The sequence below is a fragment of the Pelmatolapia mariae genome, linkage group LG3_W (assembly GCF_036321145.2).
Source record: "Pelmatolapia mariae isolate MD_Pm_ZW linkage group LG3_W, Pm_UMD_F_2, whole genome shotgun sequence".
Taxonomy (NCBI): Eukaryota; Metazoa; Chordata; class Actinopteri; order Cichliformes; family Cichlidae; genus Pelmatolapia; species Pelmatolapia mariae.
Window position 1 is genome coordinate 74,205,386 of NC_086229.1, and position 27,201 is coordinate 74,232,586.

The 27,201-nt window shown below is 40.5% G+C and overlaps 3 protein-coding genes and 1 long non-coding RNA gene across 4 annotated transcripts in view; all 4 read left to right on the forward strand.

Annotated features, from left to right (window-relative positions):
• LOC134623951 (zinc finger protein 664-like) overlaps positions 1 to 27,201 on the forward strand; it is a 507,757-nt gene that overhangs the window by 353,739 nt on the left and 126,817 nt on the right. The window lies entirely within an intron of this gene.
• On the forward strand, positions 1,696 to 4,735 carry LOC134624825 (uncharacterized). Its single transcript, XR_010093657.1, has 3 exons — positions 1,696 to 1,744; positions 2,058 to 2,093; positions 4,652 to 4,735. It is a non-coding gene; the product is annotated as an uncharacterized LOC134624825 (long non-coding RNA).
• On the forward strand, positions 5,103 to 11,847 carry LOC134623938 (sialoadhesin-like). Its single transcript, XM_063468939.1, has 7 exons — positions 5,103 to 5,109; positions 5,223 to 5,345; positions 6,344 to 6,592; positions 7,459 to 7,725; positions 9,779 to 10,030; positions 10,178 to 10,315; positions 11,715 to 11,847. The coding sequence occupies exons 1-7, from the start codon at positions 5,103 to 5,105 to the stop codon at positions 11,819 to 11,821; spliced, it is 1,143 nt and encodes a 380-aa protein (XP_063325009.1). The 3' UTR covers positions 11,822 to 11,847.
• On the forward strand, positions 20,462 to 21,781 carry LOC134623940 (P2Y purinoceptor 14-like). The gene is made up of 3 exons (XM_063468940.1): positions 20,462 to 20,566; positions 20,670 to 20,929; positions 21,130 to 21,781. The coding sequence occupies exons 1-3, from the start codon at positions 20,462 to 20,464 to the stop codon at positions 21,779 to 21,781; spliced, it is 1,017 nt and encodes a 338-aa protein (XP_063325010.1).

Below are 27,201 nucleotides of genomic sequence, written 5' to 3' on the forward strand. Positions count from 1 at the left end.
ACTGTTTAATCTAACTTCTTTCTGTTTGTGTTTTCTGTATTCATTTAACCCTTAGGTTTTATTTGCCGTAAACCAAGTGAGAAAGTATGAGAAAGTATGTGGAATGGACATAGCTGCCAAGACATCTTCACTGAGGTAGAGCAGAAAAGTCCCTGTGACGTTCCTGTATGAAGCCTTGAGCTATATTTACACCACAATCTTGGTATTTTGAAACCACATGAGGTTGGTAAGGGTGGATCTTACTATAGAAGAGAGAAAACTGCACACTCACAAGATAATAACTTGTTATTACCAAATTCTTTACCAATTATAATCATCTCTACAATTGTTTTTTCATCATCATCTTTTCATCATCCTGTATTTATTTGACCTCAGACACCATGTCAATTTGGTATACTGTGTGATCTGAGTGTGTCGTGAAGAACATGTACGCCTGATCTATATGTTTAGTCCAGAGCGTAAGCTTCAGTGACAGTTCTGTGTATCCAAATATAGACTGTATAACAACACAAGTTAATAAACAGATTGGTTCATTTAAAGTGAAAAGTTTAAAATGAAAAACAAAAAAATAAAAACGAAGAAGTCATGTTGTACTCCATCACATCATTTGCTAAATCCATGGCAACATTGTACCATGGTGAACATGGTTTTTGATCAGTTTATAGCTGCTAACACAAGTGAAGGTGCAGTAAAACCCAAGAGCTTCATCAAAACTGGATGCCAGGTTAGTACAATTAACCTGTTCATTTGTTATGAAGGGAGAAATCCATCCATCCATCCATCCATCCATCCATACCAGCCAAGAGGTCTGTTTAGCCCATGGCCTCCTCTTGGTAGGACATGCCCAGAATACCTTACCCAGGAGGTGCCTGGTAGGGATCCTAATCAGATTTCTGAACCACCTGAACCAACTATGAGTATGATTGGCAGCTCTACACTGAGTCCTTCTGATATGAATGAACTCTTCACTCTGTTCCTGGCTCATTCAAATATCTGACGTCACGGGAAGAAACCCTCTGGGTACAGGCAGCAAGCCTACAAGAACACCCACCACGTTCTGCTGTATAAATGACATTTTAACAAGGGAAACTATGAGTATGACTCATGTCTCACTTCTTAAGTGGACATTACAGGAACAGCAGCTTTCGGCAGTTTGGTGTTGTCTTCATGACACTTGATACTAAGCTGTTTAGAAGATGGGTGGAGCAACTTCAAATAGACTTTGTGACTTGGAGTAATGAGCTCTCCCCCTATGGTCCAGGAAGGAGCAAACTTACACCAGGCAGGTAAGAAAGATGTGCTGAAACCTATCAGCTACAACTGGCAGATTATTATATTCATATTATATTAACCACAAAAAAGTCCCCACTTTATTCCTTTTATAAAAGCATTCGATTGCTTGTAATGAACAGCTGGCGGTTTCATGTCTCAGTTCCCTCTTGCATTTATCTTTTGTTTTTTTTCAAAGTTTGGTGTCAGAACAAGAGGCTCTGAATCATGTTTTATTTTTCCGTGTTCCCTCTGTTTACAAACACATTAACATAATGTGCTATACCAGATAAAGGATTTCTTCTTAAATGCCTTTAAAAAATATATTTTATGCTCTTTTTGGTTTGAACTCACATCCTCCTCCCCCTCACCACCGTGTGGTTTCTTTAACAGGATGTTTTCGCCACTTTTGCTACAAAACGGTCAGTGAAACTGCAGCGTGCAGACGCTATGAAGGCAATTCTGCTTCTCCTCTGTAAGTACAGAACAAAAATTAACAATCAAAACTTCTTGTCACACAATACTGCAAAAGTACTGTAGATTAAAATGCACAGAGGTGTGTTTTGAGTTCTTTGTTGATACATAACTCGTTATAACGTATAACGTTGTTTTTGCTACACACAGTTCTGTGACAGACTGAATTGCTGTATTATGAATGTTTAAGGTTATCAGATGTCTTAAAGTTAAGAGTTGCAAATGAAACTTAGTGATTTTATGTTTGTGTCACATGAATGAGAGTTTTTAGAAAACTTACACACTGTGTGGTTTAACTTTGACTTTCATTTCAGTGTTAAGCACCTGCCGGACGTCAGCCCAGAGTCGAGGTAAGGTTCAAGCCCTGTTTATGTCTGCATGTGTGTGTGTCTGCGTGTGTGTGTGTCTGTGTATGTGTCTGCATGTGTGTCTGTGTATGTGTCTGCATGTGTGTCTGCGTGTGTCTGCATGTGTGTGTCTGTGTGTGTGTGTGTGTCTGCGTGTGTCTGCATGTGTGTGTGTGTGTGTGTGTGTCTGCGTGTGTCTGCATGTGTGTGTCTGTGTGTGTGTGTGTGTGTGTGTCTGTGTGTCTGTGTGTGTCTGCATGTGTGTGTCTCTGTGTGTCTGTGTGTCTCTGTGTGTCTGCATGTGTGTCTGTGTGTGTCTGCGTGTGTGTGTGTCTGTGTATGTGTCTGCATGTGTGTCTGCGTGTGTCTGTGTGTGTGTGTGTGTCTGCGTGTGTCTGCATGTGTGTGTGTGTGTGTGTATGTGTCTGCATGTGTGTCTGCGTGTGTCTGTGTGTGTGTGTGTGTCTGCGTGTGTCTGCATGTGTGTGTGTGTGTGTGTCTGTGTGTGTCTGCATGTGTGTGTCTCTGTGTGTCTGTGTGTCTCTGTGTGTCTGCATGTGTGTGTCTGTGTGTCTGCGTGTGTCTGCATGTGTGTGTCTCTGTGTGTCTGCGTGTCTGGGTGTGTTTGCATGTGTGTGTCTGTGTGTCTGCGTGTGTCTGCATGTGTGTGTCTCTGTGTGTCTTTGTGTGTCTCTGTGTGTCTGTGTGTCTGCGTGTGTCTGCATGTGTGTGTCTGTGTCTGTGTCTGCATGTGTGTGTCTCTGTGTGTCTGCGTGTGTGTGTCTGCATGTGTGTGTCTGCGTGTGTGTGTGTCTGCATGTGTGTGTGTGTGTCTGCGTGTGTGTGTCTGCGTGTGTGTGTGTCTGCATGTGTGTGTGTGTGTGTCTGCGTGTGTGTGTCTGCATGTGTGTGTGTCTGCATGTGTGTGTGTGAGTATGTCTGTACGTTTGTGTCTCCGTGTGTGTGTTAGCATTTTATCAGTTTTTTAGACAAAGTGAACTTTTAGAAGTAGTTTTTGACTGAATGCATTGAGATGTTATTGTGAACATTTTCCTCTCTAATCTAAAAATCTTCAAACTGCTCCTCACCAACTGTTTCCTGCCTGCAGAATCAGGTTTTTCTTCGGAATGGCACCAACGCAGGTTCCCAAAGCAAAATGCTAAAGCCCAATGTTTTCATTGTATTTTCTGCTACTTTATGATTCATATTTACACATTGGAAATAACAGTCAATCAATCAAAAACAATCACCAAACAAAATTAAAAAACTCAGTTGCCTCACTGATGAAGGTCCCCTAGCCTTATGTTGAAGTATCTTTTACCAAATCAAGCGTTCTTATCGTAGCCTCAGCTCAACGCAGACGCATGTTTGCCCCTCGGTAACCACATTCATTTTCCACCAGTGATCTGTAAGACAACATGTCACACAGCTGATAAATGTCCGATCAGAGCACAAGAACAAATAACTGCTTTGCTTTACTGTTTATTACTGCCGTGGGGCAACATAACAAATGAGTTCTGTTAATTACATTTCTTCAGTGAGTGTATGAAGTGAAGCACACCATCATCAGATCTCTCAGACTCATTATGATAACGGCAGCAATTGCAAAGCTCAGTTGTAACACTGTTTCATTAACTTGGTAACTCTCTGGGTTTTTGATTGATTCACTGAGTGCATTTATTCACTTTGGTTAACATCTGGTCTCAAATAATAACCCTTCAGAAACAGCACTGAGCTGAAAAATGTCCGCATCCGAATTTGAGCAATTTCAGCCAATGATGTTCGGAAAGCTTAAAAGAACCACATGCTTATTTTATTTAGGCCATTGCATGGGAAGGAAACAGGAAGTGAGTCTACTTAGGTGGCACCGTTCTTATTGGTGCAGGTTGAACAGAGAAAGACGCGTTTTCTTTAGGCCAAAGTTTGCATGAGTTTACATAACACCAGAGTCTGTAGTGGAGGAAGCTTTCTCAGCACGGGGTCGACTGTTCAACTACTGTTCACACGTAGGATGGTAACAATGTAAAGTGCCTTAAAAACCACACTTTTACTGCACTCACCAACTGTTCATGGATCTGAGTGGATTATGTAGAGATGTTGCTGATGATGTGTTTTTCTCTCCAGGTATGATGGTACATTTCTCACTGATTTTTACCAGATCCCAAACACCACTGACAGAAATGCAGATGGCTGTCTCCTGATCTCTTCCATACACACTGCAATAATTTGGATTAATCACTACACACTTTAGCCTTTTGTCCCTTTTCCCTGCCCTAAGAACTGCCTCTTGAAATATGAATTTTTAGCAGGCTGCTAGAAACAGGTGTCTAAACATACAAGCGAGATAGCAGCCAACGTGCACCAAACCTTTGGAATAGCTTGTATTGTCTGTTATTTTGGCCTTTGTTCACCCCAGAGTTAAAGCTTTCAGTTTGGTAGCAATAAAATCACCTTAACTTGTAAATTTGTTTCTTGTGTTGTGCTCCTGTACCCCTAGCCTGGGTCAAAACAAACATTAGGACTGAAAAAAAAGAAACCAATTGTATCTCTGTCTCTCTCAGCTTCTTTGAAGGTCACTCCCAACTGGTCCCAGTTTTTCGAGTACGAGCACATCAGCCTGAGCTGTGAGCGGATCGCCTCCGGTGAATGGACAGTGTGGAGATCTCCAGCGAAAAAGGGGTCAGTTTACTGCTTAAATAACAAAAATCACAAAACTGGCATGTTAAAGGAAGACCACTTTTTATGTTTCACTCAGCTAATTCATCTTTTCAGTTGCTGTTGCTGTTGTGCAGGAAGGCAATCATTTCTAAGTAAACCCAAGAAGGTTTCAGTGTCTAAACCTGATACAGTCATTTTCAATGAATTAACCTAACTGGAGACTGAAAGCAAATTAAGGGGGATGTTAAAGAAAAGCAATCAGCAAAAAACTGCTGACAAACTGATATTTGACTGGTGAATCAGAGCACCAAAGCACTTTATGAGTACAGTGAGAGTCAGCAGGCATCTGGTAAAATGCCTGGTTTGAGAATTTTTTGCATAATTTACAACTTTGAGAATCAGGTTATTCCGCATGTGTAAATGACGAATACAAATGATGTTTCCTCAGATTGAAAGTGTCTGACTGCACATCAGGCTGGGGTATTCAAACTTCCTCTACCTGTGAAATTAAGAGAGTCACACATTCAGACTCCGGGGTTTACTGGTGCCAGTCCACACACGGTCACAGCAGCAACGCCATCAGCATCACTGTCAATGGTAAGATTCATTAAACTGCATTTCAGAATGCCTGAAGGAGAAGCTACATAACTCAGTCCTCCTGCTTCCCGTTTCAGGACAATGGAGCTACTCAAACCGCAGACTTGCTATGAAATTTAATGTGACTCATTCATGTGTGAATCAGCTCTTCTCTCTCCAATAGACTTTTGCAACATCTGCAACTATACACGTCAGTGTTTTACAGGGAACTAGTTTTGATAAAGGGAAGCACATCAATATAAACCAAAAAGGTTCAGTGGACTCATTGTTATACACAACTGGCTTCATTTTCTCCTTAACACAAGCACTATTGACTAACTTAATATTTGACATTCAGACTGGTGCAGTCAGGGATTGAACCACCAACCTTTTGGTTGGTGGTCTGTCTCAGGGCTGCAGCTCCAAAGAAACCACACTTTCGCAGTCTAACATTTAACATGCTAGTCAAAGTCAGTGAGCTGTAGCTCTTTGATGTGTTTCTAATCAGCAGCATCTGCTCTACTTTCTGTACCACAGCCCACGAGAGCTAATGTTGCATGTTATGTCAGTAAGATCACTGCATGTGGAAAAAATTATGTGTGGGGCTGTTCATGATCTGTTTTAGAAATGGATGCCTGATTAGCCTCTATGTGGTTGGTAGCTAACCTGTGCAGTGTTAGGTTACCTAAACTGGGACGCTCAAATAAAATCATTTTTAAAAGCAGCTAAATTACTTTTTCACAATCTCAAAAATGATCCCACTGGGCCTGTTGAATATCAGTTGTGTATAGAGTCCATATGAAGTCTCTGTGTATGTGGACTCTTATAACTTTTTTAAAAATCACACGCAGGCAACACCCCCAGTCCTTCTCTGTAAACCACAGTGACCTAATTTCTTTCCTGCAGAGATTCAGAGTTAGCTGATTTTGTTAGCATAATTGTTTCAGGGCAGTCACCTCTTTGCTGTAGGCCGTCTCCTCACCTGAAATCACACAACAACATTTTTCATTTTTCTGTAGGTTTAGAGAACCCAGTGATCCTACTGAGTCCTGCTGCCCCTGTGGTGGAGGGAGAGAACATCACTCTGCTCTGCAGAACAAAGAATCCCTCCAACCTCCCTGCTAATTTCTTTAAAGATGATCACCCCATCAAAAGTGAAACTGCAAACCACACGACCATCTACCAAGCATCTAAATCTGATCAAGGTTCCTACAAATGTCACATAAGTGCTCGTGGGGAATCCCCATCCAGCTGGCTGCTGATACAAGGTAAGGAACAAAGTCATTTCACTAAATAACAGATCTCCTGCTGCCTGCTTAAGCTGCTGCCTGTGACATGACACAGATAAGTGAACAAAATAGATGAATGGATGCAGACAGCTGTATAAACACACAGTGAGGGTAAAGATGACTAAAGAAGAAACATTCAATGCATCTTGGGAATCCCCCAGCAGCCTACACCTAAATGAAGCTTAACTAAGGGAGGATTCAGGGTAAGAGTGGACAAGCAGCCAAAGTCCACAGAAGTTATAAAGCCAAAGTAACTTGTGTTTTGCCCACATACACTGATGGTGATCTCACAATCTAAATAGATTAACTGGCATTTATCAGGATTCATTCAGTTCTAAATATGAACAGGATGGCTGTGAGTATGCTGAAGGAACATCCTAAAAATCTCTTCTTTACTCTTGGATTTGGTTACCTGACATCATGTATTTATTGGGATTTGTGTGAATTAAAAAAAATCTTATTGTAAAACAAATTGTGTTACCAGTCTCAGTGAGATTCGTAGCACTGCAATACATCATCAAACACGTTGCTTTATAAGGTAACACTGTAACATGTTTCCAGTTGAACTGGGCTTTGCAAAGGTGAAAATATATTGTATATGATTTAAAAATACATATTATATTAATATTAATTGCAAGACACTGCATGAATGGAATTCTGATTGGTGCTCAGCAACATAATAAATACATTAATTGAATTTTGGTCGCATTTTTTTAATGTAAGAAAGTCGTGACATATGTATCATAGAAACAAATTGAATAAGTAAAACAGAAGATGGTCTCAAAACAACAGGAAAATATTAAATACAACATATTTTAACACACTGAGTCTTGTTCTGTCTCCAGATCATTCTGACCTTCCCACTCTCACACCGTCTCCCAACTCAGCTCAGATGTTTGAGTATAAGGACTTGAATCTGAGCTGCGGCGTTCAAGGATGGACAGTCAAGAGATTCAGCACCTTTGATAAACAAGTGTCCGGATGTGAAAACTGGGGAAAAGCTACTTCCTATGGTTGCAGCCTCCACAAAATCAAGGGGCTGGACAGTGCTGTTTACTGGTGTGAATCTCCTACACACCAGCGGAGCAACTCAGTCAACATCACAGTTTATGGTAGGAGCAGTTTAAAAATCTAATTTGAAACAGAAGCCCTCAAAATGTATAGGAATAAGAGAAAACTAAACACGTAATAGTCATGCTTGTAAAACACGTGTCAAAGTTGTTATAGCAAAAATGGTTAAATGAAAACTTTCTGTTTTACACACAAACAGTGGAGGAGTACAGCTTCACAGCTCAGCTTAGATGCTTTACTATGAACAAAAATAGTTGAGATAAACAGACAAAAAATTCATTTCTATTTCACTAATGCTAGTATTGTTTTCTTTTAGTTAACAGAATCCATGATTAATCACAAAGCTTTAGTGCTGCACACGTCCAAAGCGGATAAAGTAATGGTGGAGACAAAGTGCATCATGTTTAATTTCTAAGGTCTAACATACCAGGAAATAAGTATAAAGTAATTAACACAAAACTTAATGCACCATATCAGGACAAAAACTAACTGGAAAAGCAGGCTGTGAAAACCTAAATGCACCTCACAATGCTGCTGCTTGTAGAATTACAGTTAATAGCAGTAAAATAATAGTTTCCAACCTCATGAGAATTGGTTGGCCAACTCTTCTTTACAGCATTGTTTCCATTTATTAATGTGCACAGCTCTCTTAAGCTCTCTTAAGATCCCACAGGATTGCAGTTGGGTTCACTCCTGGACTTTGGATAAGTCATTGATAAATTTGATCACAGTAGATGTCTTTCTTAAAATTCTGTAACTAAGTTTAAGGATGTAAATAGTCCACTTTTATCTTCTCCAATGACATACGCCAACACAATGTAAAACAGCTACCAAGACTCCCACAAGACTGATTATCTTGTTAGTGTTACATTAAACAGCTTTCATTGAAAAAGCAGGCCTCAAATGAGAAGTGCACAAGTCCCTGGTATAACTCACAAAAGTGTCCCTGTAAGCTGTAGAGGAAAAGGCACCTCACTATTCTAGAAGATCCTCGTTTTTGACTCCAAGAAGGGTTTGCTCCTCTATAATAAAAAGTTCTCTGTAAACTTGGACGTCTTAGTATTTGTCACTGAATAAAGACAATGAAAACAACCCCAGGTTTTCTCAGGTGACCACAATATTTTAATACACAGGTACTGCTCTGCAGTGGTCTAAATCATACCATTGATAGCTCTCTTCACACACAAAGTTTTATTATGAAGTTCCACAGGGTTTAGTGGTGGAATCAATTATATTTTTCCCAAATATATATTTTTCCTATCATTAGAAGACATACCATACATTGCATTTCACTGCGGTGCGTGCAGACAATACCCAGCTTTATCTATCCATGATGACACCCAATGATTAGCTAAACTGCAGGACCTGGATGAGCTGTAATTCAGATGAAACTAAGATTATTGTCATTGCACTAAAAATGTTAGAAACATTGTATCTAACCAAAATGCTTACTCTGAGTGGGATTACCTTGGCCTCCAGTAACACTGTGAGGAGTCATTTTTGACCAGGATATGTCCTTCCATGTACATTTTAAACAAATATATATGGAAAGTGCTGCATATCTGCAAAAAACGTTCATGCCAAAAACTAATTCATTCATTTATTACTCAGAATCTGCACTGTTGTAATTTATTATTATCAGGATGTTCAGATGATCCACAATGACAATGACTACTGTTGTAAACTGCTGAAATAAAAATGAAACTAAATTGAACTGCATCTTGTAGAAGTACTCACACTTGCTGATGATCAAATAATCAAGTCCATTTGACCTGTAGCATTTGTCCTCAGCCGTTGTTTCTCTATTCTGGCTTTTTTATATGTCATGTCATGTAGTTCCTCTGAGGTTTTATTTACTTAATTCTAAGAACGTTAAGGAATCAGAATATTTTATGTCCTGATACTTGAAACCTTAGCAACTAAAAAAGGTTTACTTTCTTTATTGATTTTATCTGCCTCTCATCAGACAGGGCTAGATAAATAAAGCTGAAGAGCATGTTCTGCCAACTGTTTCTTTCCTGTATTGACCCAGCCATTCATTAACCTTTGATGGCATGTACTCGTGTATTCAAACATTTTTTTTTTATCTCTCAGAACGAGAATATACTCCAGTAATCCTGCAGAGCCCTGTCCTCCCCGTGATGAAGGGAGATAATGTTACTCTGCTCTGTGAATCAAAGAACAGTCAATCCAACATCCCAGCAACTTTCTATAAAAATGAATCTATTATTGGGACTGAGCCTACAGGTCACATGATCATCTATAATGTCAGAAAGTCTCATGAAGGCATCTACAAGTGTAACATGAGTGTGGGAGTGTCTCCATTCAGCTGGCTGTTCATCATAGGTAAGCCAGGACTGAAAATCCAAGGAATCACATGACTCGTGACTTTGGTCTTTTTTCTTTGATGTGTATTAGCCATTGTTAATCTGTGGTTTAGAGAGAAGATAAAAAGAGCTTTATTCCAGCAAGATCTTTGTTGTTTGCTTCTAGATCCTGAAGATCCTGATGCCCCAACCTCAGATCCTCACAAAAACCTGTCTTCTCTGGGAATACTGCGCTACATCTTGGTGTACTTCCCATATGTAATTTCCACATTCCTCATGGCTTCTATATATCGCATGTCTGCAGGTAACACTCATCATTATGTTCAAATATCACCCATCCATCTCGTAGTGTTGGATCTACTGCTATAACCTTTACCAGAATAGAAAAACACTGGTTACTGAACATGAATATTTTGTCATAAACCAGAGTTATTATGTAAAAATCAGAGAATAACCAAAGTTATTGCATTTTTGATGGAGGAAATCAAAATGCCTGAGCCACATTTACATACAGTTTACATAACAGTTGATAAGAAAAGCAGGAAAAAAGCAACATCTGCAGAGACATGTTTTTAGGGCTCTTAATCTACCAGTTCTGAGAAAACTGGGATGATGTGTAGAACAGCATCAAAAACAGAAATTCATTATTAGCGTATAACTGCACCTATATTTATTCTGTTTTTCATATCAAAATTATTTGTATTTAAACAAGGATAGCAAAAGACTAAGAAATCTCATTGTGATTAAATTCTCACTACTAATCGGGTTATTTAGTGACATGATCGATATATTAGATGATTGTGTTTCAGAAGCAACCCTTGGTAACCTCCAGTCTGTTTATTCTCAAACCAGCTGCTGAGTGGTTGTGAGGTGAGATCAGTCACATAAAGGGTGCTGCATCAAAAACCTTCTTGTGATTGCTTTGGACACTTGTAGATTGCAGTGGTCGCCCAGATGCATGGAAGATGCAGACTTTGCCTTAAAAGTAGAAGTTACACATCATCTGGTTTTTGTGACACTTTTACTACAGTTTGACAAGTATTTGGCATTTATTTGCAGAAAGGTTAGTGTTTTCCCTTCAAATTATAGGCAACTTTTGCAATGTGCTAGTGGCCAAATTAAATACAAGAAGGTCTTCAATGTATAGCTTTTTGCAACCAGTTTCATGTTATGGACTGCCAGCAACTTCTAGCAACCACTCATCATTGGGTTAAAGAATACACATTATTCCAGAGGGCGTCAGTGACTGGATTAATGGGAACAATGGGCTAATGGCTTTTCAAAATCAATATACATGAGGGGATGAATGAAAGCTTAAATTTAAAAGATCTTCAGGCCCTCAGGCAGCACTGCAGTAACGTCTTGCTATTGACCTGTCCAGGGTTAGGTTTGGAAGTTGTTTTAGCCACATGTTAGTTTTAGTCACTACAATCTGCAATTCAAATAAGTCTAATACACTTTGGCAGTGCAGTTTTTCTGTCTTAACCCTTTCCATCCCACTTTCTGTTGGCCCCAAATTATTTAAGATGGAGACAAATAGAAGCTCAAATCTATCGTCAGACAAGAATAAGTAAACATCTGCAGTCAATGTCAAATTAAGTTCAAATTAAGAATGTATTATTCAAAAGAAAAATGACGTGAATATTCTTTATATTGACAGTTTGTTTCATCACTATTATCATTTCTTACTTTGCGCCTATCAGGAAGGAGCTCACATTTTTCCATAACGATGCCTCCACCCACCGAGGAAGATGAGGACCAGTCATATGATGATGTCATGGCTGACGTCACCACTGAGCATAATTTCTAACTTAAACTCTCTGTCATGTGTTGAAGTCTTGGTTTTACATGAATTTTATTGCATGTTGTTTTAAATTTTTGTATCAATAAAGTTTTAATGTTTGCTTTTTTGTAAATTCATTGCTGTGTGTTTTCTTTAGTTTAAATCTTCAACCTCGTAACATGAGAAATGAAGCAGTGCTTTCCTGGCAACAAAATTTATCAGGGTTAGAGGTGAGAGTTTATTTATAGGATCTGTTTTTAGGGCAAAGGGACAATTTAACTGTTAGTTCAAAACTTTACTGGGTTGAAGAAGTATAGTTAAAATCAATAGAAGTTATATAGTTATGCTGCCACCTGCTGATGGCTTCATGTCACTGCATCTCTGAGAGGAGACTGTGGAGCTACAGCAGCAAACTGACTCTGAGATATTAAAGATGGAGCTTTATTAAAACACCACCAGACTTTAATTCTTACTTCAATCCTACTCAGTGCTTAAAACTGATGATGCATATACATGTATACTTTAGTTAGATGTTATTTAGTTGTGTTTGTATATGACAGTAAGTTTAGTGCGGTGCATATGACAATAAACCTCTTGAATCTTGAATATTTTTTTGATGTAATGCTTACACCCCACAAAACAGGCTGTCTGTTTTCTTTAGTCTGATGACTGACAGCCTGCACAGAAGGAACCCTGATCCTCTCACCAGAGAGAGGCCAAACTAAGTGCCATCATGGTCGGCTGAAAAAAATCACAGAATGCATGAAAGCTATTGGAAAAGGTACTAAATCAGTTCAATTTAACTTAGCAAGTGAAAGAGAGTTTAAAGTAACTTAAAAATAAAATCAAATATTTTCCACCACATTTCTTTTGCTGGCCACCCTTCCAGTCCCCAGAGAAACTGCAATATCAGCCAGTCTCCGGTGCAGCCTCTCCACTGCTGGCTGCTTATTTGACCTCCAGAGATGCTCCCAGGAGTCGTAACTCTGAAGGATCTCCTATCAGTGCCTCAATAGGGAAGTTAGCTCCCAGGGACAATTCCACTTCCTTCTATCTTGAACAGTATCTGGGTTTACACCAACCCACCAGATTTCTTATTTGTGTTGCCCTGTAGTAGTCCTGTAGGCAAGGGAGGCCTAATCCTCCTTTATCCTTGGGAAGCTGAAGTGTTTTGAACTTAACTCTTGGCTTTTTACCCGCCCATATAAATCTTGAGAGCATCCTGTCCCATTCTACAAAGTATTTATCAGGGTTTTCTATAGAAACAGACTGGAATAAGTACAGTATCTTTGGGAGCATATTCATTTTTATGATGTCCACTCTAGAAGAGATGCTTAGATAAGGGATTAATGACCATCTGCTAATATCTACCATGATATCTTTTTTAAGTAGGGGTAGTTGATTTCTTCCAAACTGGTTATATCCATTGATAAGTTTATGCCCAGATATTTGATAGTTCTTTTATCCCAGCTTAGTTTGTATTTGCTGAGCGGATTTTGGGGGTGGCGGTGGGGGCTATAAGAGCTACTAAGAACTTGTGTTTTTTGTATATTCAATATATATCCCGAGTATAGCCCATACTCCTTTAACACTGACATGAGCTCCATAAGTGATTCGGTAGGTTTTGATGAGTAAACCAAAACGTCATCTACAAACATTTGGGTTAACAACTTTCTAGATTTAGTATTTCTAGTAATTCATAGCATTTGTAGTTATGCAGTGAAATGGGTAACGCAGCAAAATAGTTTGTAAATGTAAATGAGCAAAAACACGCAGCCATTAGCTGTGTTTTCACTTCTATTAAGAAAATAAAAAATGGTGCCAAAAGCTAAAAAGCTAAAATATTAAAAATAAGTTCTTCTTGCTATGTGAAAATATTGAAATGAAAACAGGTTTTGACCCTCGCTTGAATTCAGATTTCACACATTTAACACTTCTTACTTTGTTGTAAGACTTGGGCAACAGATTGGTTGAGTTTATTCATGCCAGACAGATCAGCAATTGTGCTAATAGCTGGCAGCTAGCATGGAGTTGATGGGGAGGAGAAACTTGTTGTGGGCAGCACACATGGGAAAATTTCAATCCCAGGTTTGACCGCGAGAACAGTAGAAGCATTCAGTCATACACAAAACATCTATCCAGCAAGAGACGCAGCTGCAAGATGCACACGCAACCTAGATTTGCTTCTGAGCAGATCATGAGCAGAAATGATGCTTGCCAGTGAAACTACAGCAGGAGGAATCTGCCAGTTCTGCAGTAGTTAGAGCTACAGTAACAAAATATGTACAAATGCTGTCTATTTAGGATCATGTTTGTGTTGAGTTCAGCCTCATGTTGATCTCTGATATCATATTCATTTTCCTGAATGCTTGGGATCGATTAAAGCTCTTTGTTTCACTGATATCATTTGACTCAAAAGGCCTCACCTCCTGCAGGAGGTGCTGTAGTAGAAGAAGAGCAGGGATATGAAAACCAACCTACAGCTGGTTGGTGAAGCTGGTGTTGATTGTTTTGATGAGCAAGTCGACATTAGTGAGAGATCTGAGATAACGTCAAAGGGCACTAAAAAGTGCCTTCAAAACAAAATTTCCCCTCAGTGTACGGAAATGATGTGCAGTGCAGATAAATAAATGACGCATGTTGTGGTTGTTTAAGAGCAAAGTCAGACTCACAAGGAAAACTCAAATCAAACTGGATTATAGATGGAAAGCCTGTGAAGCCTTGTCAGACAGTGACAGTGTGATGTGACCATCTGAGAGAAAAGTCCTGACATTTGAAGAATACAATAAACAGGCAGCCTGAGCATCATAAATGATGAGAAAGCATATCTGTTCCTGCGTTGGAAATTTGTAGTCAGTTTAGCATAAAATAGAGGAAATAAGTATGAGGGTATAGTGGTGTGGTATCTGTGTGTTTCCTGATTTACAACATCATCATTAAACTCAGAGGGCTCAGCGAATCAAGTAGCTTTTCCTGCTCGCTGAAAACGGCAGAAATACAGGTGAGTCTTGTTTATGCTCAAAACTTTTGTGCTTAAGTTCTAATTTCATGCTTTGTTGCAGCTTCTGGGCAGTAAAAACACACAGCTGCGTCAGCACCACAGTTGGCTCCTGCCAGTGTTCAGGGTGCAGATCTATTGATGTTATTACAAATTGGTTGTTGTTGTTGTTATAGACTAAGACTTAGGGTGTACCGGTGCCAAATGATAATAATCAACCTCACACTCTTTTATGGCTTCATTATGAACAATCTGCTAATAGCATATTCTTGTATGCGTTGATCACTGTTCACTACCATTCAAATGTTTGGACACACCTTATCATTTAATGTTTTTTCATCTTTTGTCCTGGAAATTGTTTTTAATGGAATCATGTAGTAAACAAAAAAGTGCGAATCAACTCAAAACACGTTATATATTTTAGATTCTTGAAAGTTGCCACCCTTTGATTTGTTGACAGTGGGGGTTTCAATTATCGATTTTAGCTTGAATATCAAAATATAAATGTGTTTTGCCAGAAACACCAGAATCTCAGGTTAAAGCTTTAATTTGAACAATCATCAAACAGCTAAAACAGCAAATGACAGCAGGTAAACAGATTCCAAATAAAGACGTAAACACAAAGCTCACCCGACGGCACGTATACAGACATGCCGTTGGGGCTGAACGCCAACATCTTACAGGTTCAGATGCTGCAGATTTTGTCACTCTCCAACCAAAATTCACTGAAACAGCAGAAGAAGATCAAAACTACGCGCCACATTTGATAAACATTTACATAACATTTACAGCATAAACAGTTCCCTCTTACTTTCCCTCTTACCATAAAAATCACACTTCCTGCACAGCTCTCTCTCTCTCTCTCTCAGTGTACTTCACGACCAGTTTCCCATATCTATATCTAAGAAATCTAAACTTTTTAAAATGATACGAAATTGCAAAAACCCTTAGCTGTGTCTCTAATCACACCTCTGTAACTTTTCTCTGCTTCAGTTCAGCAACATCACTTAATGTTCATATGTTTTCCTCAGTTTTTTTTCTGCTCCAGAATATTTTTAAGGTATTTGCTATAAAAAGCCAGGCCAGGAAATTTTCCTTCATGTTTTTCTGTGTTTTAGCCTCACTTACACTGACACAAAGGCATCTGCTGTGATGTTTACACCTCTGATGAAGTCTCACAAGTGCCAGTACTGATAAATGATCAGAATTATAATATTTCTTACTGTTTGAGGCAAAATTTCCCTAATTTGAATTGAAACGAATTGGAATCGGAATCACATCAATTACAGAAATCAGTGACGATACGCAGCCCTCCTGCAAACCCTTGACCTTCTCTCAGTGAGATTCATGATGTAGACACCTGACATGGTCTTCACTTCACTTTCCTTGTCAGGCTTGTCAAACTTGTCAGTTTGCATGTTCTCCCCGTGTTTTGCGTGGGTTCTCTCCGGGTACTCCGGCTTCCTCCCACCGTCCAAAGACATGCAGTCTGTGGGGATAGGTTAATTGATTAATCCAAATTGCCCATAGGAGTGAATGTGAGCGCAAATGGTTGTCTGTCTCAGTGTGTTAGCCCTGCGACAGACTGGCGACCTGTCCAGGGTGTACCCCGCCTCTCGCCCCATGACAGCTGGGATAGGATCCAGTGCCCCCCGCGACCCTGAAAAGGACAAGCGGAAGTGAATGAATGGATGTTCAGACTTATACCACAGGTTGTTGTTAATTTCATATGTGTTCATAGTTTTGATGCCTTCTGTGAAAATCTACAATGTAAATAGTCATGAAAATGAATAAAAACCATTAAATAAGAAAGGATCTGTCTACCAGAGGACCCAAGCTTGAAGGATAGACCACCCGCAGGGGCAAGTGGGGAATTATTATTATCATATACTCAGCCTTGGAGAGCAAAGATGACTGACAACCTGGGCCAACCGCTTGAATAGGTATACTAGGGATATTAAACCAGCACTACTCTAAGAAGCCATCTGAAGTGTACTCTGAGTGGCAGGGGAACGAAATGAGAACAGCGCCACTAAAACGTCTTGATGCATTCTCAATCATCCAGGAAAGTAAATCTCCAAAAGTTGAATCTGTTCATCTGGACGTAGCGTTTTGTGGGAGAAACGTTTCGTCACTCATCCAAGTGACTTCTTCAGTCTCAGCTGACTGCAGGTTTCCCCAAACCTTATAAACAGTACATTTGCATAATGACTGAAACCAGCCCACTGAAGGAACAATGGGCTGGGAGGCCAGTTCCTTAATCATAATTATGCAAATTCCCATGACCATTGATCAACAATCACTGACCAAAACCCACTGATCAAAGAACACTGATCAATGGCCATGAGTACCATTCACAGAGAGTTGGGGAATGGCTGCAATCACAGCGTTGTAAGATGGCGAAAGATGTACCCTTAGGCCCCCTCCTCGATTCAGAGATGGTCTTTCCCTCTTCACGTAAATGGCCTCCTTGACTCCGCGCTCAAACCAGCGTTCCTCCCTGTCCAGGATGTGTACATCCTCATCATTGAAAGAGTGTCCACTGGCCTGTAGGTGTAAATAGACTGCAGAGTCCTGGCCTGATGAGGTAGCTCTTCTGTGTTGTGCCATCCGCTTCGCTAGAGGTTGTTTGGTTTCCCCGATGTATAAATCCTGGCAATCCTCCTGGCACTTAACAGCGTACACTATGTGACCCGACCCTTGGGGTGGACCAGTTTTTGGCGCAGCGTGTTTTGGGGTTTAAAAGCCACAGAGACCCGGTGTTTAGAAAAAATGCGTCTCAACTGCTCCGATACTCCTGACACATATGGGATCACTACAGGTTTTCGCCTGGGCAGCGGCTGTCCTTCTCTCCTGGATCGGCTGAAGCTTTCTTTAGGTGCCTTTCCCGCTTTGACAAAAGTCCAGCTGGGATAACCACATTTACTCAGGGCCTTCTTGATGTGCTGTTCTTCTGCCTCCCTGGCCGCTGTGTCTGTGGGGATGGTGTTCGCTCTGTGTTGTAGCGTCCTGATGACCCCCAGTTTGTGCTCCAGTGGATGATGAGAGTCAAACCTTAGATACTGATCCGTATGTGTAGGTTTACGGTACACGTCAGCTTTTAGATGTCCCCCATTACTGATGGAAATCTCACAGTCTAAGAAGGCTAACCTGCCACTTTTCATATCCTCCCTGGTGAATTTGATGTGTCGGTCCACCGAGTTAATGTGATCCGTGAAATGTAGTACGTCCTGAGATTTGATTTTCACCCAGGTGTCATCCACATATCTGAACCAATGGCTTGGTGGTGTTCCAGGGTAGGATAGCAAAGCCCTCTTTTCCACTTCTTCCATGTACAAATTGGCCACGATGGGTGAAACTGGGGAGCCCATGGCACACCCATGTTTCTGCCTGTAGAACTGACCCTTGTATGTGAAGTAGGTGGAATGAAGACACAGTTCCAAAAGCAAACACACTTGGTCGATGCTGAGAGTGGTCCTGTTGCTGAGGTTGGTGTCATCCTGTAATCTCTTACGGACTACCTCCAACGCTTCCGTGACTGGGATGCAAGTGAAGAGAGATGTAACGTCGTACGAGACCATGGTTTCATCTGCCTCCATAATGACATCTCTCACCTTCTCAACAAAATCCAGGGTGTTCTGGATGTGGTGTTCAGAGCTGCCCACCAGCGGGTTGAGGATCGAAGCCAGAAACTTGGAGATGTTATAGGTGACCGAGTTGATCATGCAGACAATAGGTCTTAAAGGTGCACCCTGCTTATGTATTTTCGGTAAACCATACAGACTTGGTGTAGACTCCCCTGGGTACAGCCTGTGGTATGAGGTCCGGTCAATAGCTTTGTCTTGTTCCAACTGCTTCAGACAGTCTATCACCCTCTTCCTGTAGCCACTTCCTGGGTCTCGTTTCAGGGGCTCATAAGTATTTTCATCACTGAGTAGTGACAAAATCTTCTCATGGTAGTCTTTCTGGTTAAGCAATACTGTGCACCTACCCTTGTCTGCCGGAAGGATGATAATGTTGTTGTCATCACTAAGTGAAGTGAGTGCCTTCCTCTCCTCCATGGTGATGTTGGATGCTGGGGGCTTTGCATTGCTGAGACAGGCCGAAACTTTCGTCCGTAGTTGCTCTGCTTCCACTTCTGCAATATTGTTGTTGCGAATTGCTGTTTCTGTGGCTGTGATCAGCTCCACTAGCGGGATTTGTCTCGGTGTGACGGCAAAATTCAACCCTTTAGCAAGGATGTTTTTCTCTGTTTGGGTAAGCTGTCTGTCAGACAAATTCTTCACCCACTTGTCCACATCCTCCGTGTCGCATCCTTGTCTCTTCTGGCCACTGAGGACACTCTCCGTATTTTTCGGTGGTTTCCGACGTACAACAAGTAAGTCAAACTTCCTTTGTTGCCTGGTCTTAGACCTTTGTTGCCTGGTACTCATGGCCATTGATCAGTGTTCTTTGATCAGTGGGTTTTGGTCAGTGATTGTTGATCAATGGTCATGGGAATTTGCATAATTATGATTAAGGAACTGGCCTCACAGCCCATTGTTCCTTCAGTGGGCTGGTTTCAGTCATTATCCAAATGTACTGTTTATAAGGTTTGGGGAAACCTGCAGTCAGCTGAGACTGAAGAAGTCACTTGGATGAGTGACGAAACGTTTCTCCCACAAAACGCTACGTCCAGATGAACAGATTCAACTTTTGGAGAGCGCCACTAAAGCTGGAGACAGAGCAATATTGGAAGAACATAAGGGAGAAGGATGCAACCCATGATGGCAATGCTCAGAAAGGATCTCCAGTATGAGCTGAAAGTTGGGCATCAACAGGCCCTGACATGATTCACACCTACTGGCTGAAGAAACTGACTCTACTCCATTAGTGTCTAGCAGCACAACCCCCCCCCCCAGCTGCTAGTCATTGAGAAGGGACCAGTCCCATTTAACAACTGAAGATTAACATGGAAGCTCCTGATGTCATAGTGGCTAAGTTAACCAGGCACGTGGCTCAGTGCATGTGTGGTGCACCGAAAGAAATTGGCAGGAATACCAGAGGAGCGAAACACGAGAAAATATTTGACAGTGTCATCTGCTTATGTATGCACTTATACACCACCAACATACTGTGCAACAATCTGGTGTTACAAGCAAGTTAAGTTAAGGATTTTACCTGGTTAAATGTTAGTTTGGCATTCAATTTTCGATCAGCTGATCGGCTTTTCAAGTTGCTATTCGAAAAGCCCAATAATGGGGAAATACAATAATAAAGCCTCAAAGTAACAAAAGCATGAACCTTGATCGGATTAAAGAAGGCACTGCTTAAGTAGATACCTGGTTAATGTGCAATTTAAAGTTATTCTGATCATATTCTGAATGCTTTGTCATTGTGACTGGGGACAAAGTTAAACAATGACTACGTAACAAGACAGCATTGTTCTGAGATGTTTAGACGAAATATAGTTTCTATGCAATATATCACTAAACAAGATGGAACGTGTCATTAACACAGTAAGAGATTTGATTCAGATCTGGAAATAAGCATAATGATATTAGACATGAATTATACACAATGCTAATAATAATGTGTTAGAATAATAGGTCAGTTAAGACTGAGCAGTGGATTTCTATGACTAGTCCGTGATCTCAATAAAATTGATTTATTTTTTCAACTCTAGAAACATGGTTGACACAACAAATGTGACTTCATCTTCCAACCAGACCTGTGATGCTGTTAACACTTCAGCCTATCCTTTCTTTATGCTGGTCTACAGTCTTGTGTCCCTGGTAAGTTTCAAATCATCAGATTGTGCGCTATTAAAAATGTGTTAAAGGTTCTCAGTGTATGTACTGAAGTCCTGTCCTCTCCATCCTTTCTGTGTTTCTTTAGGTGGGTTTAATCCTCAATGGCTTCATCATGAAGTTTCACTTTTGTGGAGAACAGCAGCGGACATCAAGCAGCTTGAAGATCTACCTGAAAAACCTGACAGCTGCTGACTTCCTGCTCTGCCTCTTTCTGCCACTCCGCATCATCCACTATGCAAGCAGCTCTGTCATTATTCGGCAGCTCTACTGTAGTTTTGGAGCTTCTGCCATCTTCCTCAACATGTATGCCAGCATCATATTCATGGGCTACATCGCTGCCAACAGGTAAAACTTCATGATGAAGCTTAGAGGAACCTTTTACTGATTTCAAACTGCATTTCATGGTAATGTTGTTTATGCCTGACAGCCTGACTAAAGCACTGACAAGAATTTTGACTTTATTAATGATTTCTGCTGATTTGAAACTATTAATTAATAAATAGTGACTGATTCATCTACTCAGCCCCCTTGTCTTCTGTCTTCAGGTATCTAAAGATTGTCCGACCTTTAGGAACTCACATCCTGCAGACAGTAAAAACTGCCTACATCATTTCCATCATCACCTGGGTTTTTCTCCTGGTTCCGACTGTGACATACACCATCCTATTTTTCATCACCCAGAAACCTGTGACCTCTAACCCCAAGTGCTGTGATCCCTTCTTTAGTGAATCGATCAAGCTCTTCTTCACAATCATCCACGCTTTGTCTCCCATTATCTTCCTCGTGGTCTTCATATCCCTGGTCTTCTTCTACTACAGCACCTCCCGCAGGGTGTTGCGGGCACAGCAGAGGCAGCTGGCTTCTTCTGGCTCTGAGAAGCTTGTCAAGCCTCGCAGGAACATGTTGGTGCTGGTCAGCATCTTCTGTGTTTGCTTTGTCCCCTATCACCTGGCTCGTCTTCCGTATAGTCTTCTGTGGAGAAATGACTCTGTAGGCTCAGTCTTGAACTATATAATGGAGGTGACCACCATGGTGGCAGTTTTCAATGTCTGCCTGGACCCTGTTGTTTATTTTTTCCTCTGTAAGTCTTTCCGGGCAAAGGTGAGAAAGGTGTCCAGGACAACCAACAACCAACAACCAACTGAGGAGAGTGAGAGTACCAAAGAGCCACTGGACAGTCTTCCAGCAATGAAGTAACCCAGTGAGTTGTAAGGAAAAGCTCAACATTTTATGAAATGCATTTGGTTTGAGAGTCAGATTACACCAGTGAAACCAGTGTCATGGATCCCTAATCCTTGTCAGCTATATGACTCTCTGCTGAGCTCATGAATCAATACGGTGCTTAACACAAACATAAAGACAGAATCAGCGTTTATGTTGCTTTATGTTGCACAGTGGCTGATTTAGCATGAATAAATTGAACCAGTCTGGGTTCACATGGATATAACGCTTGGGATCTTATGAACACTTACAGAGGAAAGAGATGACTCCTTTTGGGAGAGTGTGATGGCATGATGACAGTTATGAAGTGGGGTTTAAAGCCATGCACACACTGGAAGTAATTCCCCTCTTCGCACATGGCTCTGAAAATGGTTGTTAGTCACTTGTGGACATTCCAGGCTATGGTTGCCTGGGTAACGCTTTAATGTATTTATTACCAGGTTATATATCAATCAATGGTTTCCCATGTTATCATTGGTGGTTGCTTCAATCTCTTACCTGGGCCCGGAAAAACGTTTATCCCGTTCACTTCATTTTGCCAGAGTGTATTTTTGTTGTAGTCCCTTAAAGTCGTAGAAAGTCATTCACTTTCTGTGCCTCAGGTTGCCAAATTCCTGTGAATTTGATGTATGTATGAAGCTTAAATCTGTAAGAAAACCTGCATCAGAGTGAGGCTTAATGAAAAAACGAGTACTGTTTCAAATAAAGCAGCATCTTAACACCAGTGAACTCGTTTTGGTTTCTTTTCTGAATCTCATCAGCAGTTTTTATAAGCAGGTGTTCTTTCTGTTTTAATGCCGAGAAGAACACACATCAAACACTGAAGTAGAGTTAAAAGGGACTGCTGAGTATGCTGTAGTAATCTTCTCTTTAAAATCAGTGGAGTTCACACTTTCATTTTGACAATCGAAAGGACATCTGTCAGGATTGTAGAATAACTACAGCTCTGCAGTGTAGAAAACCCTTTACATAAAGACAAAACAGGTATTTGGGGTTGATCCCAGAAAGTTGATTTTCCTTATCTGGATGTTGGATTTTTAGTGGGAGAAATTTTGTGGCTTCTTCAGTTTCTCTCGGAAATGGCCAGATGAAGAGAATCAATTTTCTGGGATTTCTGATGACTCAGTGTTTTTTGTTTCCTTAAAATATATCTGTTCTTTTTTTATTCTGGTTATGTCTTTCATTAAGATTTGCCATTTGTTGTCATTGTGTCTGCTCGTGGGTCTGTCTGTTAAGTTCAGTGTCCAGTCCGGATCTCTGTGTCCGTCGTGTATTTCCTGTTTTACTTAGAAGGTCCATTTCTGATGTGTATAGTTGTGTCCCAAAACATTGGCTGCATCCTCCAGAGGCTGCATTTGAAGGCCGATTACGTCACAGCCAGGCAATGAAGGCTGTCCCAATTTGTCGACTCCTTCAAATGCGGCTGACAAATGTATCCTCCATTTTCCCAAATTTGAAGGATGGGTTGGGTGTGTCCTTTGTGGCCCACCATATCCCAGAATTCATAGCACGGCCCAGCCAATTTCAGCTTCCAACAATGGCGGTCGCTACTAAGTTTTAAAATTAGTCTTAATAATCTTTCTGGGTCACAAAATAAACTTTTAACATTTCTCAGGCAGGAAAGTAGCTGTTTATACTTTAAATATCTGCTTTGTTTATCAAGACAATGCATATTTGCAAAAGTGCGCCAACTTTTTCAGAGATTTCTGTTACCCACCCGCTCCATAGCAAGCCAGGGGGTTCGAACCGGCGAGAGCAGCGGACTCCCGGCTTTTCAGACCACCAGCTCTTTCGCTACTCAGGTTAAACATGATATATAAGTCACTCGGATAACTTAAAAATGTTATTGTTTGGATTTTTCGGTGTTTTATTTGTTCCAGAGTAAATCAGTTTGGCTGAGATCAAAGTTCCTCCTGGATTTTCACAGCTGAATAAACGTCAAACATAAGTGTGAGATGGTCGAGAATTCACGCCAGTGTCCTGTTATATTTTAGATAGCAAGGAGCAGACGGCTGAGTTTATTAAACTCCACAGACACAGCGGTGACACAAATCTGGAGGCTAGACTGTCCCATTTCACAGTCTCGCACTTCCGGACTTCTCGGTCTTCGAAGGAACCGGCCCACGTAGACCGCAAAGGCCAGGTCCTCCGAAGGATGTTTTGGGACACAGCTAATATGTCTAGTTTTGCTTCCCTAGTCTCATTTCTCCCAGCTGTGTTTCCCTCCTGTCTCCCATTCCCAGATTACTCCACTATGTATTTTAGCCCTGTGTTTTCTCCTGCGTGTTGATGGTCTTTCTGTGTTCTCCTGTGCTTCATGTACGTCTGCTCTCCATCTCCTTGTGTTCAGGTTTTTTGTTTAATTCTTAGTTTTTGCCAGTTTAGGTTATTTTTCAGTTCTGCTCTTGCCACCCTCGCCTTTTGTCATATCTCATCCTCCACAGTAAAGCTCACTCACATCAACAGAGCCTGCATCTTGGGTCCTTATCATAACCCCACACATCTGCCGTCACAGCCATGACAACTTACCTGGATGACTGAGCGTGTATGAAGAGATTTTGGGGTTCGTGTGCACAAATATCTGACAGGTGCTATACACTCAATGTTCAGGTCTGTGAGGTGCTGTTGTTTACTGCAGGAGTGTCATTTGGATTACGAGAGAAAGAAAAATGGCCCGTGTTAATAGCAGTGGTCTGTGGTTTTAAGAGTTTGCAAAGTATTCTGGTTTTTGTTGGATTTTTTTTTTTTTTAAATCTTTCAAACGAGACCAATACTGAACTGTTTCTGTGGTAAGAAATCACAAATTTTAGAAGTAGCTGCAACATTCTACTATACATGTGGCTTAATTTCTTATCTATTTTCCCAATCAACTCTAGCATGTAGGTAGGTTAAACAGTTATCTGTATTTATATGTAATTAGCTTCCTTTAAGTTGCTTCAGTGATGCAGTTTTTCAAAACTGTTTTATGAAACTAGCACCTCTGTGGTTGTCCAGTTTCCTGTTTCTGATAAAACCTGTTTTACTGCATGCCTGTTGTGTTTAATAACCCACATAGTCACCACATGTGCACAATGCAAATTATGTGGTTTCAGCATGCTTTGAAGCAGCTCAGCAGTCTGTCACCTGTCTGGCCCACATGAGTCACCATTCTCATCATCAGAAGTTTTTATTTTTCTCAAACACTTAAAACATCATCTTTATTTATACAGCACTTAAAAAAAACAGAGCTGTCAAGAAGTGCTGTACATTTAAAGTAAATAATAAAAATACACAGGTGTACAACATGAATTGTTAAGTGATGATGAGAAAGTTGCACACATTCATCATGGAGCTGGATTCATGGTAATCTGTCCTTTTTACAAGATGGAATGATTGCACAGCATGCAGGCTCAAAAGTATGCATATGGGCTCAAATATAAACATGCACTTCCACTAATAGCTGGCTGGATGTCTCTTAGCAAATTGCACTGCACCCAGATGCTTTCAGCACTCATCAACATGCCTTTTTTTGTTCAAGTCCCAGTATAAATGGTGATTGTGCTGTGAGACATCACAGTGGGGATATGAAACAAGCTGAGGTCAGAAGCTAAGGATTTATGGTCATATTTTATAAGTGCATGCTTATTTTATAAGTTATGAGTGTTATGTTAACATTTGGTGTCAGCACAAGAAGTGGGTTTAAAAGTCTAAGAGCTCATGAATGTCAAGCTCACTGCCTTCTTGTTTGTTTGTTTTTTGATTAACTGTTGTCTAATCAAAGACCTTTTCCAGCTGCTCAATTAAAATATTTTCAGATTTTGTCTTTAATATTTTTGGGTTCAAAATATGAAAACAAAACACAAGATATGCATATGTTACCTTTTGAAAACAGCATCCTGTGAGTGTGTGACTGCCTGAGTGCTCGAAACTTAAACACAGCCACCGCTCACTGATTTGTTCCTCCAAAGTTAAACACGCACCCATAAAACAGGAGCAGATGTGAGCTGAAGAGAGAGCACTAGGATCAGCTCTGAAGATAAATGCATCTTATACACTCAGCTAAAGTGGTATGGTGAGGTCGTTGGGGTCTACTTCCTGCAGCCCTCTGAACTCGCCTCTCATCCTCCTTCCTTGTTTACAGATTAGCAGAGCAAGCTATAGAAACACCAGGAAATCTGATAATCAGCCACTTGGCTTCCTAAATTGGATTGGATGAACTCATTGAGTAATAGGTAAAAAAGAAAAGAAAAAAACAGGGAAGAGAAAGGCTTGATATTTCATGTCTTGACGAAAGGCTGCTAAAACAGGAACTACTTTGCGTGAAAGACAAACTGAACTGTAGAGGTGATAAAGAAAACCTGAAGTGGACTCCCTGAGTTGGTGAGCTAGAGATTTTTATTTTTATTTTAGTGACTAGGATTAGGGGATTAAGATGATATTTGAAATATTATTTGAAATTCTTACTGAAACTAGTATTAGGCTTCCTTTGCTATGTAGGATAACCAGTACTCTTTTTTACTTTACGTGTAGTTTAAGATAACAGATAAGATAAAATTTATTGTCATTGCACAGTCATTCATAGTACAAATAAATTGGGAAAACTAAGAATAATAAGAATAAGAACAACTTTATTTATCCCGAGGGAAATTCTTTTGTCATGTACATGCTCAAAGCAGCAGGAGAGACCGAGGAACAGATGAAATAGATATAAGATATACAGTATATACAATAAGAATAGTGTACAGTAATATACAGTAGGATAGTGCAAGACAAATAATCGGATAACTCTAACAAAGTAATATACATAACTATATCCTGGTGAATAAATAACTAAACTATCCTGCGTTGGCACTACATATAACACAACACAACACGACACAGGAACTTAATTTAAATAAAATGAAGAATAAGGGTATGTGTATTGCACACTGTTATTGTTGCACACTAATTTTTATATTGCATCTTGTTTTTTCTTAATAAATATTATTGTTGTTGTAGTTACAGAACCCAAAAAAGTCCAGGGAGGTAGCCAATCAGTTCAGCTGTTTCAGTTGCATTAAGGCTATTGCCCTGTTGTAAAGGTTGTCCTTTAGTCTAGAGCCATTGTAGAAGACGGTCAGCAGCTCCTTCTAGATGTGCATTTTTCTGAGGATTCTCAGAAAACAGAGACGCTGTTGGGCCTTCTTTTAAAACCGCAAAGGTATTAGAGCTCTACTGGAGGTCTGTGTCTATGTGCATAACTTGAAACTGGAGAAACTCTCCACGCGCTCCCCGTTGATGCTTACAGGCTGTAGCTCAGACTTCCTCCTTCTGACTACCAGTTCTTTTGTCTTGGTGATTGAGGTCCAGGTTGTTGTCTAGTAAGGTTTAAGTAAGGAATCTCACAAACAAACATGAAAAAAGACCCCAAGAAAAAA

What these genes read in the sequence shown, in the direction of transcription:
- LOC134623940 (XM_063468940.1), top strand. Translation starts at nt 20,462, where the DNA reads ATGGTTGACACAACAAATGTGACTTCATCTTCCAACCAGACCTGTGAT. An exon ending in TCTACAGTCTTGTGTCCCTG is followed by an intron (nt 20,567 to 20,669) that starts GTAAGTTTCAAA and finishes GTGTTTCTTTAG; the next exon opens with GTGGGTTTAATCCTCAATGG. An exon ending in GGCTACATCGCTGCCAACAG is followed by an intron (nt 20,930 to 21,129) that starts GTAAAACTTCAT and finishes TTCTGTCTTCAG; the next exon opens with GTATCTAAAGATTGTCCGAC.
- LOC134623938 (XM_063468939.1), top strand. An exon ending in CAGCTGGCTGTTCATCATAG is followed by an intron (nt 10,031 to 10,177) that starts GTAAGCCAGGAC and finishes GTTTGCTTCTAG; the next exon opens with ATCCTGAAGATCCTGATGCC. An exon ending in TATATATCGCATGTCTGCAG is followed by an intron (nt 10,316 to 11,714) that starts GTAACACTCATC and finishes TGCGCCTATCAG; the next exon opens with GAAGGAGCTCACATTTTTCC.